Source organism: Puntigrus tetrazona, chromosome 14 (assembly GCF_018831695.1).
Source record: "Puntigrus tetrazona isolate hp1 chromosome 14, ASM1883169v1, whole genome shotgun sequence".
Classification (NCBI taxonomy): Eukaryota; Metazoa; Chordata; class Actinopteri; order Cypriniformes; family Cyprinidae; genus Puntigrus; species Puntigrus tetrazona.
Genome location: NC_056712.1, coordinates 7,639,333 through 7,660,184, shown reverse-complemented (window position 1 = coordinate 7,660,184; position 20,852 = coordinate 7,639,333). Strand labels below are relative to the sequence as shown.

Here is a 20,852-nt window from a genome sequence, read left to right as displayed (position 1 = left end):
CTTGCGTGTAAATATTAATAACTTGTAAACATGTGCATCATTTCTGGCCTGCCCAGCCTCTATGCCACAAGAAGCACGAAGTTAAAGACATTTAGACAGTCTTCGTTTATAAAACACATATGTGATCAGATTTTAGCATTTGTAATAACTCAGGTACAAGTCAAAATCGAAAAAACAACAGAAACTGATGTGCATGTGACAAATCTTCTTATGGGATTTGTTTTGTGTAGCTCATATACCAGTAATTAAAATAATACAACATCAATTATGAAATAAATATACATATACACACACACACACATTTGCATGCATTTAAGAAAAATATGTTGTTAATATATGAACTACATTTATATATAATATAAATTATATGAATATAAATATATGTAAATATTTAAAATAATAGTGTTCATATAGCTTTTATTGATTTTCATTTCAGTTATTTTAGTATTTATTTTAAGTAAAACTATGATAGAATGAACATGAAAAATGGCAACTGGCTGATTTTTAAATATATAACTTTAGAAATATATTATTTAATTGCATTTCGGCAGACATTTATATAGTTTAATAATTACAATTAATAATATACTAATAACAGATTCAATAATTGTTTCCCGTTTTTATTTTTAATTGTAGTTAAAATACTTAACTAACAGCCCAGATCATATACAATGTCTTAAAATAATGATTATGAGTTTTTTTTATATAGAATATGATTGAGTAGCTCCGCCCATAGTGAAATATCATTGGTCCAAAGTCCTCCTCTACAATAATCCCATATTCACCGTTCAGTATTTCTGGCTGCTTCATTTAAATTCTCCTCCGAAATGAAAATATCGTCATCGTTTACTCACCCTCAAGTCATTCTGTATATCTTTCTTATGCTCAACATAAAGGAAGAGTTTTATAAGACGGCTGACTATTGAAGTCCATATCTTCCCCTACTATGGAGGTCAGCGGGGACCAGCGCCTATCTGGTTCTTCAGCGCAAGACAGTAAACTCATTCAAGTTTTTGATGACATGAGGGTCAGTAAACGAAGGCAGAGTTTTCATTTTTGAGGTGACCTTTTAGTTTAACATCAGTTTCAAACAGAATTCAGCTCACGTCCCTTCTGCGCCATTGAGATGAATGTGAACGCCAGGTATTATGCGCCCACAGGATAAACCTCTTCTGATATTACAGCTGATTACGAGCAATATCTCAAGCAGACGTCGCTCCGGATGTAAATCGAGAACTCGGGAAATCCTGCTGCCGTAAAACATCTGAAGGTGCTGCGGGGATTCAGCTCAAATCAATCTTCAGCGGCGCAAAATGAAAACGTATAAGTCTTTCCGCCTGGAATACTTCAAGAGAACCCGGGTCGGATTAATGCATATTCATAACTGTATTGTTTTAGGTCAGAGAGCGAGGGAGGTCAGTTAATCGATGGCCGTCTAATGTGTATATTGATCGTCCGCGCGCTTCGGTGAATCAACAGCTCGGATTCATTGACATGGAACTGGAGGAACACGAACACACACTTCTGGGAAACTGGTATCTGTCTCTTCGGGTTCAGTGAAAATCCCACAGACACTGAAGAACGAAACCGAGCCAGAAGATCGCAGAGGCTCTTTGGGACCAGCATCAAGATACCGAACACCTTAGCAATGCATAACGCTAGCAATTTCAACGCTTACTTAGATATAGAACATCATGCAATCTTTAAATGAAATGAAAAGCAATTGTTGCACTTTAATACCGTATGCGAGCGGCGTACGTTACTTAATATTCTAGTCTTTCCTGGTGTGCGTTTTCCACACAGCCGAACTGTAGCCTTCCAGATATGACAGATAGCTCTCATATGGTTTTAGTGGAGACATTTCTGACTATATTTATGGTGCCCTTCTAGTTGTTATAATATTTATCCATCATTTTTATAACACCAGAAAACGCTGCAAAATAAATAAATAAATAAATACAGTAAATGAAAACAGCGAAGCCAGAATAAAATCTGAAAAATAACCCCAAAGTTATAAGCAGCGACAGAAACTTTTCCAGAAGAGTAAGATTGTCAAGACTTGATGATGATCCATTTCCGGGGACAAGATTTTTTTTTTCTAATGTTTTTTCATTAAATGCAATTATAACAAGACTAGTCAACATCCATCATCTGTTCATCCATAAATAATAAATATTGCATATAGAAATATGAAATTATATTTTAAATTTAGAACAAATTAAATGATGCTTTATATATAAAATCAAACTGTCAGTAGGCGTGAACAGGTAAGTGTCTTAAAGTGCCTCGGTTATGTTTTTTTGAAAAGTGTGTAACATAGTTTTAACCGAATGAAAACATCCTGCGAAGTTTTATATCTGAAAGTGCACAGTGTATAAAAAAAAAATTGAAAAATTGCTGAACAAACCATTCGAGATTTTATGCTCCTACGCCTTCGACAGACAATATCTATACATGCGTGATTACGTAAATATATTTAGACCACTTAGTAATCGCTATCGGAAATGTAGAGAAGTAACTTGCATATAACCAAATTAATTATTTCATTACAAAATAAATGTAATATGTTAATATAAAAGGGTAATCAACTTATGAAAATGTTAACACTTCCAAACGGGGCTTACATCTGAATATTATGGTATCTGATTGTCTGAATTGCATATATACACACACACACACACACACTATCTATAGAGACCAGCCAATGTATTGGAATATTAGTAAAAAGAGGCCTGCTTTTGTGGTTTCTGTGCATTGAAATACATATCAGGATAGAACTTTTAACCAACATAACAAAACGTGTTTTCCGAACCAAATCTTTATTGCTCATAAACGTAATTGTCATAAATACGTCCTACACACCAAATCCAACCCTGAACCTGCGCCGAAGTGCAAAAAACTGATATAAAACACAGTTATTGATGTAATCATTTCAGCTTGCTCTTGCTGGATATGTGTGATGCTAACGTTCAAAAGCATCAGTTTTCAAATCTCCCAGCATATTAATATTGTTTTGAAGTCACAACATGATGTTCTTCAAGTAACTGTGAGAAAATGACACTTTATTAATTGAAATTCTGTAATATATATATATATAACAGCAGAAAGCTTTGTGAATGTTTCAGAGCTCTTTGTCACCAACCATTTTATTATGGGGTTATTTATCTGTTCTTCCTCAGCGTGTCTATACTATACTCTCTAGAGCAGAAGAACATTAATTAGCTGGGTCTGACGCTCTCGTTAAGACACAAACATGCTTTGCGTGCGTTATGAACGGATGTTTGATGGTCCGTTTGGGAGGACGCAGAGAGCAGAGAGCTCTTTCATCAGGAAAGTTTAAAGACGACTTAATTGCAGAACGATTAATTCGAAGCACCCTATAGTAAACGCATGACAAAACAGAACTGTGCTCTGCATTAAATCCCGCATTTTATCATCTTACACTCAAAGCACGCGAGATCACTTCTTTACTGCGTTTGTACAAATTGGATATCATTATTTATTTATTTGGGGAAACATGGTTTCATTCAGTCCCAGTTCTAGTTTTTGATGCATTGAAGTGTAGATCTGGACAAACTACGTTTGCCGAGAGCGCACGACACACACGATGCAAGAACAAAATGCGATCAAATAATTTGTGATTCATAATATTGGAGAAATGGGACGCCTTTGCTGAATGGTGTACATGCACTGCAAAAAATAAATAAATAAATAATTGCATGCAGTATTCATTGTGCCAGTAATTTAAAATTCTGTTCATAGGCCTGTGCGCGTGTTTAATCCCGGGAAAAAAAAAACAATTAAATGTTCTGTGTAGTTCACGCACACATTCATCATTTGTAATTACCCGTCTAATTCCCCGAGGAGGCTCGGCGAGAATCTATTACTGCATAAAGAGCTGAAGACGTTCACGACGGAGCGGAGAAGACGCTTTCGAGAGCCACTTCATCCTCGGATCAAACATCAGTTAATGCGCTGATGAACTGACTACTCAGACCCGTTTAAATATTTAATCGTATTTATACTCGCTTCAACGGCAGCTGGTTTGTAATTGGCTACGCCGGGCCCCGTCGCTCGCTGCGATTGGCTGCGATTGGCTGTGACGTCACCTCCGTTTGCAGCGAGGTCGCGGCTTTGAGGAATCGTTAAGAGATTAGACGTCAATCAGTGAGAGGAGATGAATTACGGTCTTCAGCCTGACGGACGTGATTGGCAGCTCAACTGAATCATTCAGCGTTGTAATTAGCGCGTGCTTACCTGTTTAAGGTCACGGGCTCCTCTCAGCGCGGTCAACAGGAACGCGCGAAGCCGTCTAGACGCTTCAAGAAGTGAAGATGAAGAAGTTTGCGAATCTTTGATAATCTGTTACGGACGCCGGCGAACCTAATGGACCGGTAAAAACAAGATATCCGCTCCGTGTACCGACACAAAGGGCGTAGATATGCGGAACGACGTTCGCTGGGCTGATTTGCATATTTGCATGCGATTTGCATGTAATTAACAAATGCGTTGCAGGTGTTTGCCGCCGCAGAAAATCACATTTTCTCCTCGGTGACTGGAAAACTTTGGCTGCTTCCCAGTTTACACTCTCTGTCCTGATCGGTATGAGATTGGGATTAAATCAGAGCACAGAATCAGGAAAATAAAATCAGATGGCGCTCTGTGATGCTCTATGACACTTTAAATTTGATTTAGAAATTACAGGAAAGCCGTCTGCTTTGTTACGAAACATAAATCAAACCGACTGATAATCTGAGATGTTTCTTGAGCAGCAAATAAGTTTATTAATGATTTCTGAAGGATTGTGCGACACCGAAGACGCTGAAAACACAGCCTTGATCGCAAGAATTAAATTGCATTTTATATATTACAACAGAAAACGGTCACTTTGAATTGTAATAATATTTTACAATTTTACTGTAATGTAATTTTCACATTTCTAAAGTCTTGGTGAGCATAAAAGCCTTCTGTCAATAATAAAAAAAAAATCTTACATCTACAAATTATTAGTTGGATGAATTCTAATTAAATGTAAATAATAAGCAAACCAATTAAAAATTCAAAAAAAGGAAGAAGCTGGGACATTTTGTAAAAGGCAAAAAAAAATTAAAAAAATCAAGAATCTGTGATGTTCGTTTAACTTATAATTTAATTGACAAAAGGTACAAAGAAACGTTTTTACCGATCAACATTAATGTATTTCGTAAACATGAAAAAAAAGTGTTTGATGGCTGCAACACGCTTCAAAAAAAGTTGAACAGAATTAACAAAATCACAGATTCTTGATTTTATTAGCAATGTCACCACTTCTGAGATGTTTTAACTTATTTTATTGTGTAACTGTACTCCAAATAGGGATGCGGCCTCACACACACACACACTCAGTCCTGCTCTTATTTTAGACCAAACCGGCAGCGACCTCCCGCCCCGAACCTTACTTTCAAACGATCAAAGAGTGAAATGTTGTTCACTCTCATATTCATCATTTCTGGTGTATTTTGGGGGCTGTCAAAAAACGCTATGGATGGATGACAGCCGTCCAGAGAACAATTACTTTCTTGAACACCTTTTCACACTTTGACACTCGTCTTCTATTCTCTTTGCTTTCTATTACCCTACAGCCCTTCTCACACACACACACACACACACACACACACACACACACACACACACACACAGCGCTGTCCTTCTGCTCCCATCATCTCTGTCCCTCGAGACTGTGTTAAATTGGTCTTGAGTTATTCATATGTCCCCGTCTCATTTTTCTTTGTTTCCTCATCACTCCGTTTCTCTCTCCCTCTCTTTAGTTATTGCTCCTGCTAATGATTTAATTCTCGTTACAAGATTCCCCGGGAAGCAATGATCCCTAATCAGACAAAAAGACACTCAATAGCAACTATGTACACTGTTTCTTCCAGTAAATACACGTCTGTGAGTTCTGGGTTTATATAACTGTTAAATATTACACAGTCAAACTGCCAGATGTAATCTCAAAACTGTAAGGTATAAATGCAGAAAGGAAAGAAAAAAGTAAAACTGCACGATATAAACTTAAAATGGTGAGACAAACTCAGAAAAGGCAGGTCAGACTGCATGATATAAACTCAAAATAAAGCCAGAACTGAAAGAAATCAATGTAAAATGTATAAATATTACATAGTCTTCTCAAAAGCACAAGGACTACTCAAAATCGCAAGATATAAACTGCATGACACAGTCAAAAAAAGTCAAACTGCATGACACAGACTACAATATCAGACATCATTGTGAGATAAAATCATATTGAGATATATAGAAACTAAAAATTGCAAGACAAAGTCAAATTTCACAATTGTGTGAAACTAAAGGCCTGTATCTTGTTACTTGCAATTAAAAAAAAAAAAAAACAATCACGATTATCTTTTTTATTTTTTACGTAAGCAATAGACACTACAGTAAGTGATTATACTGAAAACCGAAGATGGTTGCTAGGGAGTTGCTAAGAAGTTGTGAGTGATTGCTATGGTGCTTCTAGTTTACATGAAGGTGTTCCGGGTGGTTCTATCCTGTTGCTATACGGTTGCTAGCTAATAGATTTTTTTGGGGGTTCTGGAAAGAATCAGATATCATTAAGTTTGTATGACATTTTAATTAAAGCAGGAAGAGTGAGACAGCGCTGGTGAGTTTAATTATCATCTCAGCTATCTGGCGTCGTCCAGAGGGACTGAACGTAATACTCGAGTCTCGTACCGCAGCAGAAGAAGCACAGGAGTGTGAAATGAATCTTCTACCTGTATGAATGTTACCGCGCTTTACAGTCTTCCTCATTAAGAAAGAGCGCTGTGGTGAGAAAGCTTCAACTCCCGCTTCAGCCCGCAAATGTCGATTCCATTTATAAATGGAGAAGACGAATAAAACAAACATTAACGCGCGTCAAAACTTTCGAGCGCGCGCTCGCGTTCCGTGTTTGTCTTAAAGGGACAGTTCATCACAAATTGAAAACGCTGTCATTCCAAGACAAAATTAGGATATTTTTTTTAATGAAATCCAAGAGATTTCGGACCTACCCCAGACAACGATGAAACTGAAAGGTTTGCAGACCCAGAAACACCTCAGCATATTTTACTCACTCCCAAGACATCCGAGGTGCACGTGACTTTCTTCTTTCGGACGAGAACACTCCGAGTTTTAAAAAAAATGCATCTTGCCTCTTTCAAGCTTGGTAATGCTTGTGGATAGCGGCCATTGTAGCACTGCATTGGAAAACTAAACTACACACACACACACACACACACACACACACACACACACACACACACACACACGGGGCGTGCGATAACCCCACGGAGGTGCATAGCTTAGTTTCCCAACCAGTACTTGCGGATATATCCGATTTACGGAGCTTCAAAATAATGGCCGCTGTCACCAAGCTGGAAATTTTTTTAAAAACTCTGACTGTGTTTGTCTAAAAGAAAAAAAGGTCGTAGACACCAAAGATGGCTTCGGGGTGAGAAAAAAAAATGACCTAATTTTCATTTTTGGGTGAAATATTCCTTAATGAATAATCAATGAGAGAATTTTGGGGTGAACTATGCCTTTAATTGTGCGGGAGCGAGCGTTTGGAAGAGGCTGGTCTGAAATAGCCTGACAGACAGTTGCCAGGGAAACTAATTAAACTGTTTAGCTCTATAATATGACACAGCAGAGGGAATTCCTGTGAAACTGAGCGAGCAGGATCTCATGTAAGCTTGTTTTGGTTCACATACACAGCACCTTTTCTGTACACATATGACTGACATACACTTTCCTGGAAAAAGAAGTGTGTGTGTGTGTGTGTATATATTATGTATATTAGGATGTTACTGTAGTGTTACTGTAGCATAAACAGTAGAAGTGGGTTTAATAACCCTAAGGCATGAATTAATCACAAATATAAGGCATGCAACCAAGTCGCCTTATCCGCTAATTGCATCAGTGACAGTTTTTTTAGTGGTTTTAGATGATCATGATTATCTTAAATGAGATTGCTCTGATAGTGATACAATGTCACTGTATGCTTGTGTGCGTGTAACTAAACGAACACCCAGAATGTAACACCGGTTTATTCCACATATGAAGCTCTTCTGCCCCACCGTGTAAGCATTACAACACTAAATGATTCACCTGGTCATTATGACCTCACTGATCTCTGACCCCGCCCACAGAGACCTCATCCGGCACTGTTGCCATGGGAGACAGAGCCGGCAGCAGTCGTCCAATCAGAACTCTGGAGCAGGATTAGAGAGGAGAACACACGGATATTTCCTGCTCAAGTCAACTTTAAAGAGTTTCGTCAAGCAGGAAATGAATCTTGTTAGTATGTTAGAATGTTTGCGAACATTCTGCCTAAAAGAAATATAGTTAAAGTGAGGGAAACACACACACACAGCCGACCGGGATTAGTGTAGGGCTGCAGTGAGTGTGTGAGCATCGGAGTGTGTGTTTGTGTGGCTGGCACAATCTAATTGCTGAGAAACAGCAGACAGTAGCATTAGCAAACAATAATCGGGCAAACACAGGCCTGTGAGGGAGATTCGGGGTTTGAATGACGAGGATCAAATGTCCTCATAATGATAGCGCAACCTAAAATAAAATGCTAAAAAAATTAAAAAAGAGAAATATTTGTGTGTTTGTGTGTGTTTAGAGAGACAGAGAGAGATTACAACCTCAAACCGAATGCAAGGAAATGAAAAAGGAAAAAAAAAATGAGGAAAAAATGTAAAAAGTAAAATAGCAATGTAACTTAAAAATACAAATAAATAAATAAAAACTGTTTCTGTGAAGATTACATTTAAAGGGTTATAAAAAAGAAAGAAAGTATTATCTCAATGCAACAGAAAAGCAGTGTTGTTTTCATGGACACTTTTTCTCTTAGTGCTGTCAAACGATTTATCACAAATAATCACATCCGAAAGAAAGGTTTTTGTTGACATAATATATGTGTATTTACTGTGTATATTTATTATATAGGCAACATATAACCCCCATATGTGTGCTGTCTTGAACCTCTGGGGATGCTTTTGCTTTAATAAAGACACTTTGACTTGAGTCTTCTTCATCGGTATTGGATTAAATGGGGACAAGCGGACTTTTTGTCGAAATTGTCTACGTTTTGCAGGAAGCAAGTTAAAAAACACCTCAATGCAATATTGTATTAAATAAAACATTTGAAATAAATACACAATAAAGCTAAAAGTGAGAATATAAATGAAAATCTTTTTGTTTAGTTTACAGAGGATTACAGAAACATTATTAGCTCAGTATAAAACAAAAGCAGTTTAAAATCTCCACTGAGAGGGAACTAAATGTGTATCTGAAAGTTGATGTAACAATAGTGTGTGTGTGTGTGTGTGTGTGTTTATGATGAGAAAACTAATGAAAAAAAAAAAAAAAAAAAAAAAAAAACTAAGCAGGGGAAAAATAGTTTGTAATGTGTACTACTGAAAAAGATCAACACTGCCCTCTGTTGGACAGTGTGTTATTGTTACTAAACATCCTTATCTAAAACCTTCCCACTTTATATTAACTACTATCCACTTACATTTAAATTCATCATTTGTAGTTATATTTTTAAATATGCCGATCCCATCCATACCACCAAACCTGTCCCTAAGCTCACCCACATCCCACCTCTATAGTTTTGCAATACAATATGTACAAAATAAAAAGATTATACTCATTTTTTTGCTAATAGTAGTTAAGGCCACCTAATGTAAAGTGGGACCAATAAAACAGGCCTTTGAGAACTTAAATCTATTGCATCACCTGGCTGATAAAGAAAATAAAGAGTCCAGACAAACCCTTTGTCACCCTTTGTCCTTATTGCCTATATATATATATATATATATATATATATATAGAGAGAGAGAGAGAGAGAGAGAGAGAGAGAGAGACAGAGAGAGAGAGAGAGAGAGAGAGAGAGAGAGAGACAGAGAGAGAGGGACAGACATTTTTTTAAATGTGATTTCTTGATAAAATATTGTATGTTATTGTTCTTTGGATAATTAAAAAGCAACCCCATCACGTTATGAGGGCTGGTAAAAGTCCCATTCCGGAGGTGTTTCCTGTTTGAGCCAGACCCATCCCCAAGCTGCACATTTATCATGATTCAACACGAGCTTCATAGTACTTTCTCAGATAGCACACATACGTCTGTTAAAGATCTCTTGATCTGGAAAGCATCTGCTGTCTACGAACTCCTGGCAGACGTCTTACACGTGTCAGTTTTACATTGATTCTAAATCATAAACATCTTGAGGACATCTACAAGGAGACGCCCAACAGACATATCGCAGATGAGCAAACGACCTAAATAATACATCTTGCAGACGTCAAATAGACGTATCATAGATGTACGTGTGCTATCAGCCTAAAACCCAGTTATTGATGTATTTTAGTCATTTCTGATTTAAATTGAATTTTAAACATCATTTCTGTTCTCAGTCATGCATAATGATGCAGTATACATGACTACATTTATTCCAGGCTATTTGTTTGTAGACCAGTGTAACAAGTATTATTTATTCATTTTATTCTGTATCTGTATTTTGTATTTGTAGGTACTCAAGTACAGAAATACATCCGTTTGAACTTTTTGCCATTTTGTATGTTAAAAGCATATCACAGTTTATAGTTTCAGATCTATGGTTAGCAACTAAATACAAAATGCCGAATGATGTCTATAGCGTGCATATAATAAATACAAAATATCATAACTGTAAAATGAGTTTATTGCTGGTACAGATGGTACAATGTTTAAAACGCTGACTTCATTTCATTAGAGTCTGTTTTCAAACACGTTCAATGAAATCAATTTCATTTTTTCTTCTACAGCTCTGTCACTGGCAGACTTTAAGAGCTGTATCGTTTCTGTTTGTTATAGATACGAGTTAGGAGTGGTAGAAAAGAGAACAGCCAAAATGCTATAAAACCAAAATAAAAACTAAAGAGACAGAATTAAAAGTGAGTGGAGGGTTCAGACGGTTCACAAGATGTTTTTGCTTCATCGGGTTTGGAGCTCATCTGAAACGCACACACACACACACACACACACACACACACACACACACACACACACACACACACACACACACTTGAACAAAGGTAATGATGCACAGTGTCTGTGGCTGGTTAAAGCTCTGCTGAGTGCATTACCTTGGTTTTAAAGAGCAGGTTTATGACTCCTTTGGAGCGCCGGTCACCGGTGCGGTCCGACGGCAGACACACAGACACACTCTTACTGTCACGCTTGGACCGCGCCGACTCCACCTCCTCGCTCCCATTGGCTACCGACAGAGACAGACCTGAGGACAGCGTGTGAAATTAACCGTCTGTTAATACGAACCACGTCTTGCTTGGTTGTAGAGAATTCTGGCATCCACTAGGGGTGCCCCCGACTAAGGGTTATCTGAGTTTTCCAAGTTTGCTGATAGTCTAATCATATTCAAAACACATTACCAAGAGTCAAGTCAGACACTGGACGGTCATAATTACTGATGATAACACACAGGGTAACGGACGCCTCGCAGATACAAAATAATGCTTTGTTTTGATTAAAAGAAATAAAACGTCGGCGAAACCCTAAGAACCACTTTTTATTTTTACAATAGTGTTCTCATCATAACGTTACGTATATGACAGTAGTTAATTAATATTTTGCATTTCTGTTTCGAGCTGCTCGCACTGAAGATGACTGATATGAAGCATTCGATAGCAGGTTTTTAATCCATTTTATGTTGTCTCGAATGCAAATGATCGTTCTTCACACAACAACAATCAGCTGAGAAACACAGCGACTAAACTCATTATTTTATAATAAAAGACTAAACTCATTATTTTATAATTAAAGTTTTTAATATAATTCCGATTAGATTTGTCTGAAAGAAGCAGGTAAGTAAAAGACCAAAATGTTCATTTTTGGGTGTATTAACCCTTTAAAGTTTTCAATCCCTACCGCCAAGGTTCTCCGGTAAAGTGTAACTTAAATCTATAGGGGTTGGTGGATTTAAATACACAGGTTAAAATAATTAAATCTGCTTCTTTTCAGAATCACAGCATTACAATACTATGCTGTATGTTAATTTATTGGGAGAAAAACAGTAGATCGGTGTGAAATCTGACATTTGAGCACCCCCATGTAGCCAAAACGGCAAGGTCATAACACCAACCAGGCTCCTCCCACCGAAGCATTGAACTGTCGACTATTCTGGGCACCCCTAATATCCTCAAAACAGGAAGTTGACAGCATCACGTTTTTTTGTCCACAAAACCTCAAAGTTAATAAACATTTACGTACATTTAATTAGCTAAAATTAAGAACAACAGAACGGAAAGAGAGGAACGGCTACGATGTGAGTGTTTTTTTTACCTGTTATAGTGGGCAGAGATCTGGAGTTGACCAGGCCGCTGCTCTCGCTCGGCTCTGATAGATTGGTGTCACTCCGAAACTCCTGCTTCTTAGAAAGCTAGAGAGAGACAGAGAATCAAACTAACAGTTGCCATAATAACATCATCACAATCACCACAAAATAAAAACAAAAACAGCTTGATAAAGGACCAAACTTGCAAAAATAACCAATAAATTAAATAACCTATAGGGTAAAGGTGTTTCAGTGTGCCTGAATTAACAATTAATAAAAATAACTGACTAAATATTACAACATTAAGATATCTGGTTAAAATATGTACTTGTATGTTTTATGTGCTATTTTTTATTATTTTTAATCACCATTTTGAGCTCACTGCGTCATTCCAATTGGTTCTGCAGAATGATACATTAATTTTACAAATTAATTCCATGTAATACAAATATTCAATGTAGTGTCTCAAATAATATGAGCTTTTATGGTTTTAAAGTTTATATGTGACTTTTATTGATTTATTATAAAAGATAAACATTAATTAAAATTATTAAATATTAATTAAAAATAAAACATTAATAAATAACAACAAAATCACTAAATATTTTTTAACAATTATTAAAACAGATATGAATGAAACTAGTATTAAATCTTATATCAAACAAATAAAACCATATTTTAATAACAAATATGAATAAAATATGAATAAAAATGATAAAACAATAAGTATTTAAACAAATATTGTGTGTTCTATATATTTCTAGAAAATATACATTTTTAAAATAGTGTCTCAAATAATATGAGCTCAAACACTGAGTATTACGTTCAATTACAGTAACTGATACGTTAATTATTTAAATTAAATTGAGTATTGCGTTACACGACGGGGAACGCCAAGCATTTTGTCTCAACTATTCACTTTCACAATACTTATTGATTTATTTTTATGTTTGCTTCAGAATGTATTCTTAGATGTATCTACTTCTGCACACGTGACTTTTCTAGGTTTATTTCTAAATGTCTCCGTCTCACCCGTTTGTCGAGGGTGCTGCAGCGCTCCTTCTCCTCGCTGATGAAGATCATGCTGCCACGGCCGAGCTTCTTCTTCTTCTTGGATTTCCTCAGTTTCACCTGAAAGAGTCACACAAAGAGTCACCTGAGCTGCAATCATCGGTCTGTTTTCGAAACGTTGCAGTGATATCTTCATCATCCTCACCTCCACTTCCACACCGCTCTCATCCATCACACTGACGCTTCCACTGGAGCGATGGATGGACGGAGAGAGAGGAGCGCCACTGTCCAGAGATACGCTACAAGCAGAGAGAGATATGCTGTATACTGCCTACTACTACAGGACACTTTATGTAGTGATAAGCAACAATATTATGCTACACTGATGTCACATGACCTTGCCACCAAATCAAAGTGCATATTAATTACAAATATACTATTTATTAAAATATAATTATTAAACATACTTGTAAAGCTTACAAATAAATAAACACAATCTTTTAAATGGAAATGTAAAAGATATTTCTAAATACATATTTATAAAACAAGTATATATTTATAAATATGAATACATTCTAAAATATAAACATTAAAGCAAATATAAAAAAAAAAAAATTACTAAATTAAAAATATTGAAATAACATAGTAACTATTAAACTTTAAGTATTAAATATTATATTAATCAAATAAAACCATATTAATAACAAATGCGAATAAAAATAGCAAAACATAAATATTTAAACAAATATTCTGTATTTTTCTAGAAAATAATGTATCTTTTTATAAACTGCAGAAATAATCAGAGCAGGTTAATTTGAGTTTAGAGACACGTGTGGGTGTGGTCACCTCTCTGGGTGTGTCTTAGTGGGCGTTCCACATTCAGATCCAGCCAATGAGCAGATAGACTGTCGGACGGAGCGCAGCATAGAGCGCGGTCGAGTGGATCGTCTCTCGTCTGTATCAGGCTACACGAGAGAAGAAAATCAGCACCGCCACCTTATGCTCCCACTTCCTCTGATCTCTTTTCACATTAGTCCTTACCAGCTCTCTCACTCCATACTCCTTCTCCACCTTCTTCTTCAGCTGTTTAAAGCACTCCTCCATGCGCTCGTGGAAAGGTCGAAGGTCATCCGTCACCCTTTTTCCATGCAGACTGATTCCTCTGCCCAACAACGGGATCTAAAGCAGTCAAACGGGAGTTTAAGCAGGTTAGGCGTGTGTCCTGACCGGACACGACTCGTCTCTTCTAGCGTCGTGTGTCTGACCTGCCATGCGATGAGGTCTTTGAGTCTCATGAGTTTGTCTCTGTCGTCAGGATGTTCGTGCATGTATTCATCCGTGAAGAAGGCCTGGAGAAAACACACACACACACACACACATCAGCATCCGTTCTCGGCGTTTCTCTCGCTTTTCTCACCGTGTCTCTCTGACCTTCTCGTATTTGGCGAAGCCGCCCATGACGGCGGGGTCCACGATGCCGTTGAGCAGCATGGAGAGGGGGTTTATGGGTAAAGCGTCGTCACACTGGTACTGGTTGATCATGGTGAGGATTTTCTCATTGGTTTGTCCCATCGTCTCGATGGCGTTCTCCAGCGGGCTCACTGTCGTCTGACAAAGAAAATTAATACATCACAAACACATCTGATAATCAGTTAAACAATAGAATAGAACAGAACAGAACAGAATAGAAAAGAACAGAACAGAATAGAATAGAATAGACCAGAACAGGATTGAATAGAACAGAATAGACCAGAATAGAATAGAATAGAACAGAATAGAATAGAATAGAATAGAATAGAACAGAACAGGATAGAACGGAACAGGATAGAATAGAATAGAATAGACCAGAATAGAATAGACCAGAACAGGATAGAACAGAACAGGATAGAACAGAACAGAACAGAACAGAATAGAACAGAATAGAATAGAATAGAATAGAATAGAATAGAATAGAATAGAATAGATCTCCACTTTTGTTATCATTAGGCATGTTTGAACTGGCATATGGCACATGTTTTGTTTACTCTTATGCATACAATATACTATATTCAGTTTAAAAGGTATACACAGCACAGGATGCAGTACACTAGTATTTCAGTGTGATTGACAGAGACTCACGTGGGTCATGCTAGTGGCCTCAAACCAGCGCAGGATTCCTGGGAGTTTGTAAGCGGTTATGAACGTGGTTCGCTCGATCCACATGGACTGAAGAGCAGAGGGACAAGACGTTAAAGAGTCTGTGAGTGTGTGTAACAGTGTACTGCCTGTGTAAAGGCCAAAAACTCTTCAACTCGACCACACAGCATTCATTTCTAGTGGAGATGTGAGCTCTGTCTGTTGATATTGGTAGCTGTAGTTTATTTATTTATTTTCTTTAGAATACAGTCACATATTTTGAGCTTTCTGCCGTTTGCCTACATAGTGAAGCGTGACAGATCACTAACAGAAACGGTCGAATACCTCCACCCGCTGTTCAGAACGCACGCTACATAATGTCAGTATTTATTCATCGTAGATTTCGTCTCCTTTTTGTCCTTTACAACAACGATGAAGCATAAATGATGAAGTGATTTATGTAGAGTTCAGGGCTGTTATTAACTTAAACAATTGCAAATACATTTTGTTCATTTAAATATAGCTGAAAAAAATAAAAAAAGGACGTTAAATTACTAAAACTAAAAATAGCATTAAAATAAAATTAAAAATATAAAAAATAAAGATAATGGAAAACAATAGTAAATGCAAACAAAAAAACAACAACAGTACCACCATTTTATGTTTATTGCTATTTAAAATTCAAAATGTAAAATTTCAATACTTTTAGCCACTAGTATATGTGCAATACTGTAATTAGCTTTGTAAAAAAATATTTAGGCTATTAGGTTGAACGTTTATCATTTTCCAACGAAATGAGCGATGCATTTCTGTACTTCTATAGGTTAGTTATCCTCATCTTTATAAACAGCAGAGATGGATGAGACACTCACGGCAAACTCATTATCAGGGTCCACTTTCCCTCTCCTCACAGGTCTGGAGTACTGGAACCGCTGGACGTAGTTTGACTTGTAAAAACTACAGAATCACGAAGCAAGAGAAGAGAAGAGAAGAGAAGAGAAGAGAGAGTGAGATCATGACACGCAGCTTCAGACACGTGTTTTGTGTTTTCTGGAGACTGACTTGATGATCTGATCAGGCACGGGTTTGTTCCTCAGACGCGGCGGGATCTCCAGAACCGGCTGTACTGTAAAACACTGGATATCTGATCCAGATCGGTCAAGAACAACCCACTCAGCATTTATAGAGGCTGTGTCTTTAAAATAAAACTATATATATATATATATACATACATATATATAAATATATATATATATAATATATATATAATATATATATATATATATATATATATATATATATATATATATATATATATATATATATATATATATATATACATATATATATAATATATTTTAAAATATATTAAATATATTTAATTATAATAATGTGAACATATAATTATATAAACATACATATTTTCAAAATATATATTGAATGTGTGTGATTTGATTTGATTAAACACAATCATAAACAAAAAGGTTTTTGGACGTGATTAATCGTTTGACAGAAGTCTATATAATATAATATAATATAATATAATATAATATAATATAATATAATATAATATAATATATATTTAAAAAGATGAAAAGTAAAAAAAAAAAGATCACACATGAATAAATACAGTTTGTCCTATTAAAAATGAATGAAATTAAAATTCCTAATATGCCAATGGAAAGATCTTAGTGAAGGATACACTGCATGTTGGAGTTTTTAATGTCGTCTCCAGGCATTGTGGTGATGTTGAGTCTCACGGCGCTGGGGAACTGACTCATCAACTGACTCTGGAAATCTTCCCTGCGCTCGTACTCCTTCCCGCGGTGAATGAAAACCTTATTCTGTTGATATTAAATAGATCAACACATCATGATCTAGATTACATAACATATCTGTTAGCACAGCCGCAGCCTTATCTGAGAATATTAAACACACACGGACCCTGAGGAACTGAGGGAAGCCGCAGCCATAATATCCCACCGCAAAGTAGTCTGGCTTGGGCCGCAGGATCTTCATAATGTTCTCATAAAACTTGGCCTGCTGATTCTGCAAAAAGAAATTTACTGATGAAATAAACAAAGGGACAGAATGCTAAAAAGCTGAAAGAACAAATACATAAGAGGACTTTTAAAATATGGACAGTAAGCAAAATATAAGTGATAATATATTTTCAGAAACATAAAAAACGTATAATATAATTAAGATAAAACTAATAATGCAAACAAAAGCTAGATAACAAAAAATGAAAAAGTAATACAAATGATGCAAATAAATGAATAAATAATATAATGTAATTTATAAAAAAGTGTTTTTAAAAGTATAAATAAGGTAGAAAATAATTAAAATGTACATAGGAAAAATGAAAAAGAAATAATTAAATAAAACATATACATAAAAAGAAAAATAATAATAGAACAAAAAATACAAAAATCCTTGCAAAATTGCAAAATAATAATAAGCCAAATAATTAAAATACAAAAGAATAAAAAGAATAAACAGTGTAAAAATAAGTAAAAATAAAATATAATATAGTGTTTCAAAATTAAAAAAAAAAAAAAAAAAAAAAGCGGAAAGAAATAAACATAAGTAGACTAAATAGAACATAATTCGTAAAAAAGCTAAATAATAATGAAATAAATAAATGCATAAATGTAATACACCTGCAAAGCAAGTGCAAAAAATGCAAAAAGCAGGTAATGAAAGAATAAAAAGAATCAAAATAAATAAAGAATATTATATTATATCATATTAATATTTTTAAATGTGTAAAGTTTATTGCGCTGTTACCAATTTCTGTCCAAGCAGCTCGTAATCAAAGACCTCCATCTCAAACTGATCTGCTAACTCCTTACACAGAGTGATGGCCTCCTCCCACATCTGACATGTAAAAAACATGTTCACACACACACACACACACACACACACACACACACGATCAAACATTGACGAGGTCAGCCTTCCACATCCAGTCCCAGTCCAGTCACGTCTGCTGAATATCAAACATGAAGTGCGTGTGAAGCTGAGCTGACCTTGCCCTTATCAAAGTAGCTGATGATGGTGTCGTAGAGCGACTCTTTGAGCTGCCGCTGGGACTGAGGCCTCTGGTAGTCCAGCTGAAGGACACACTGCTCCTCTGACCACTGCAAACACATCACAACGTTAATGTCTAATGTCATACGACAATCTGGACATGATTATTACATGCCCTCCGCACAATGTAGCCTGTTCTTAGCCATGAGAAACCGTCAGGCCATGCTAAATGAGATGATCATTTAGAAATTAATATGGCATAAGGCATTGTATAAGTGCATGGTAATAAGGCATTGTAGTGCAACACCCATCCCATTATTAGGTAAAATAGGATCATGAAATTTAAACAGGAAGTAATGTCCCATCAAACTTATAGTTTGCTAAAACTAAAACTCTAACCACAAACAGCCTATTTTCATTATTGATATGATATAATATAATATAATATAATATAATATAATATAATATAATATAATATAATATAATATAATATGCAGATATTTCATTTTTATTTAATTAAAATTACAAAAATAAACCTAATAAATCTAAATAAACCTAATAAATACAATTTATAAAAACCTACACAGACATAAAAAAAAACATAAAACTAAAAAAAAATCTAACATATTAAACTAAAACTAATATAATAATAACAGATTAATAAAACACTAATATATATATTAAATATATATTGTCTGTTTGTGTAAATGCAAAAATAATAATAATAATATAATATAATGTGATCTAATGTATTATAGATAATTATATCATATATAATTCAAGTATAAATACATTTTATACATGCAAAAACCAAATAAACGAAAACTAAAATTAAAACATGAAATATAATATCTAATTAAAAATATATAAATATTAACATTTTATTTAAAATATGAACAAAAACTGTAGTACTATATCAGTGATACTCAACTGGGACTGACTGAATCATGACACCTTTGTTGAACTGAAATGTTTTCTAATGGTAGGAGAGGCTAACATTAAATATGATAGAAATGCGTGGACTGTGCCAGGTTCGTCTAAGAGGGAGAGACAGAGACACACAGCAGAGTAAAACGCTCTATAAATCAATATATAAAGGAACTGCTCTGATGGCATAAATCTGACCTGGAAGACCGTCAGAGACAACAGTAAACCACACAGAGAAGAAGAGTGTCTGCAGTGAACCAATCAAAACATCTCTATGTCAGGAGAGGCAGCCTTTAAGAGGTGTGTGTGTGTGTGTGTGTGTGTGTGTGTGTGTGTGTCTAAGAGTGTGTGTGTGTGTGACACAGTGTGTGTGTGTGTGTGTGTGTGTGTGTGTGTGTGTGTGTGAACTGCTGTGTGTGTGTGTGTGTGTGTGTGTGTGTGTGTGTGTGTGTGTGTGTGTGTGTGTGTGCAGTGAAGTGTGTGTGTGTGTGTGTGTGTGTGCAGTGTGTGTGTGTGTGTGTGTGTGTGTGTGTGTGTGTGTGTGTGTGTGTGTGTGTGTGTGTGTGTGTGTGTGTGTGTGTGTGTGTGTGTGTGTGTGTGTGTGTGTGTGTGTGTGTGTGTGTGTGTGTGTGAGTGTGTGTGTGTGTGTGTGTGTGTGTGTGTGTGTGTGTGTGTGTGTGTGTGTGTGTGTGTGAGGGAGAGAGGGGGGTATAACCTACGACGCGAGGTTCGTAAGGCCCCTCAAAAACAGCAAAACTTGATGTCACTTCCTGTTTACGTTTCACGATTCTTGATAATTCATTCTCCGTGACGACGAAGAGTAACAGGCGCACCCAAACCATACTTTAACGAATATGTAAAAAATGCTAAAATGTGTTCTGATTACGATTAGTGGATGAAAAATGTAATCATCCCAGTAGAAAAGTCCTCGTGCAGATAAAGATAAACGCGTGTGTGACCTTAAGCAGTTTGGAGTGCAGCAGAAGTGTGTACGCCGCCTCCGTGTAGTTTTCTCCGTCCAAATGAAGATCCCGCAATTTATAGAGATACCTTAGAAACACACACAACAGTTATAATGAATTAATACATTATATACACATAAATACAATATATAATAAAATGCTATGAATACAAACGATCTGATATTAGAATACTGTAAAAAATACCTTGATTTTTACATATATATATATATATATATATATATATATATATATATATATATATATATATATATATATATAATATATATATATTAAACTATTTTCATTGTTCATTCCAATTAATTTCAGTCAAACTGCATTTGGGTTATTTGGATTTTATACAAAAATACTACAAAATGCTAGCTAACACAATAAAAACATGATAGCATAATAAAAAAAATGATGTTAA

General features: G+C 35.7%; 1 protein-coding gene across 2 annotated transcripts in view; it reads right to left on the bottom strand.

Moving 5' to 3' along the window:
- Positions 1-10,730: 10,730 nt before the first annotated feature.
- Positions 10,731-20,852, bottom strand: part of LOC122357771 (dedicator of cytokinesis protein 2-like) — a 92,969-nt gene continuing 82,847 nt past the window's right edge. For both annotated transcript variants that reach the window (XM_043257328.1, XM_043257329.1), the window contains exons 35-51: positions 20,423-20,513; positions 18,536-18,646; positions 18,294-18,383; positions 17,448-17,552; positions 17,206-17,347; positions 16,566-16,647; positions 16,376-16,460; positions 15,507-15,593; positions 14,820-14,996; positions 14,654-14,737; positions 14,430-14,567; positions 14,235-14,353; positions 13,594-13,687; positions 13,410-13,508; positions 12,386-12,482; positions 11,173-11,321; positions 10,731-11,040 (exon numbers count right to left, since the gene is read on the bottom strand). In XM_043257328.1, the coding sequence (XP_043113263.1) occupies positions 10,975-11,040; positions 11,173-11,321; positions 12,386-12,482; positions 13,410-13,508; positions 13,594-13,687; positions 14,235-14,353; positions 14,430-14,567; positions 14,654-14,737; positions 14,820-14,996; positions 15,507-15,593; positions 16,376-16,460; positions 16,566-16,647; positions 17,206-17,347; positions 17,448-17,552; positions 18,294-18,383; positions 18,536-18,646; positions 20,423-20,513 (1,816 nt within the window). In that variant the 3' untranslated portion in view covers positions 10,731-10,974. The remainder of the gene's footprint in view (positions 11,041-11,172; positions 11,322-12,385; positions 12,483-13,409; positions 13,509-13,593; positions 13,688-14,234; positions 14,354-14,429; positions 14,568-14,653; positions 14,738-14,819; positions 14,997-15,506; positions 15,594-16,375; positions 16,461-16,565; positions 16,648-17,205; positions 17,348-17,447; positions 17,553-18,293; positions 18,384-18,535; positions 18,647-20,422; positions 20,514-20,852) is intronic.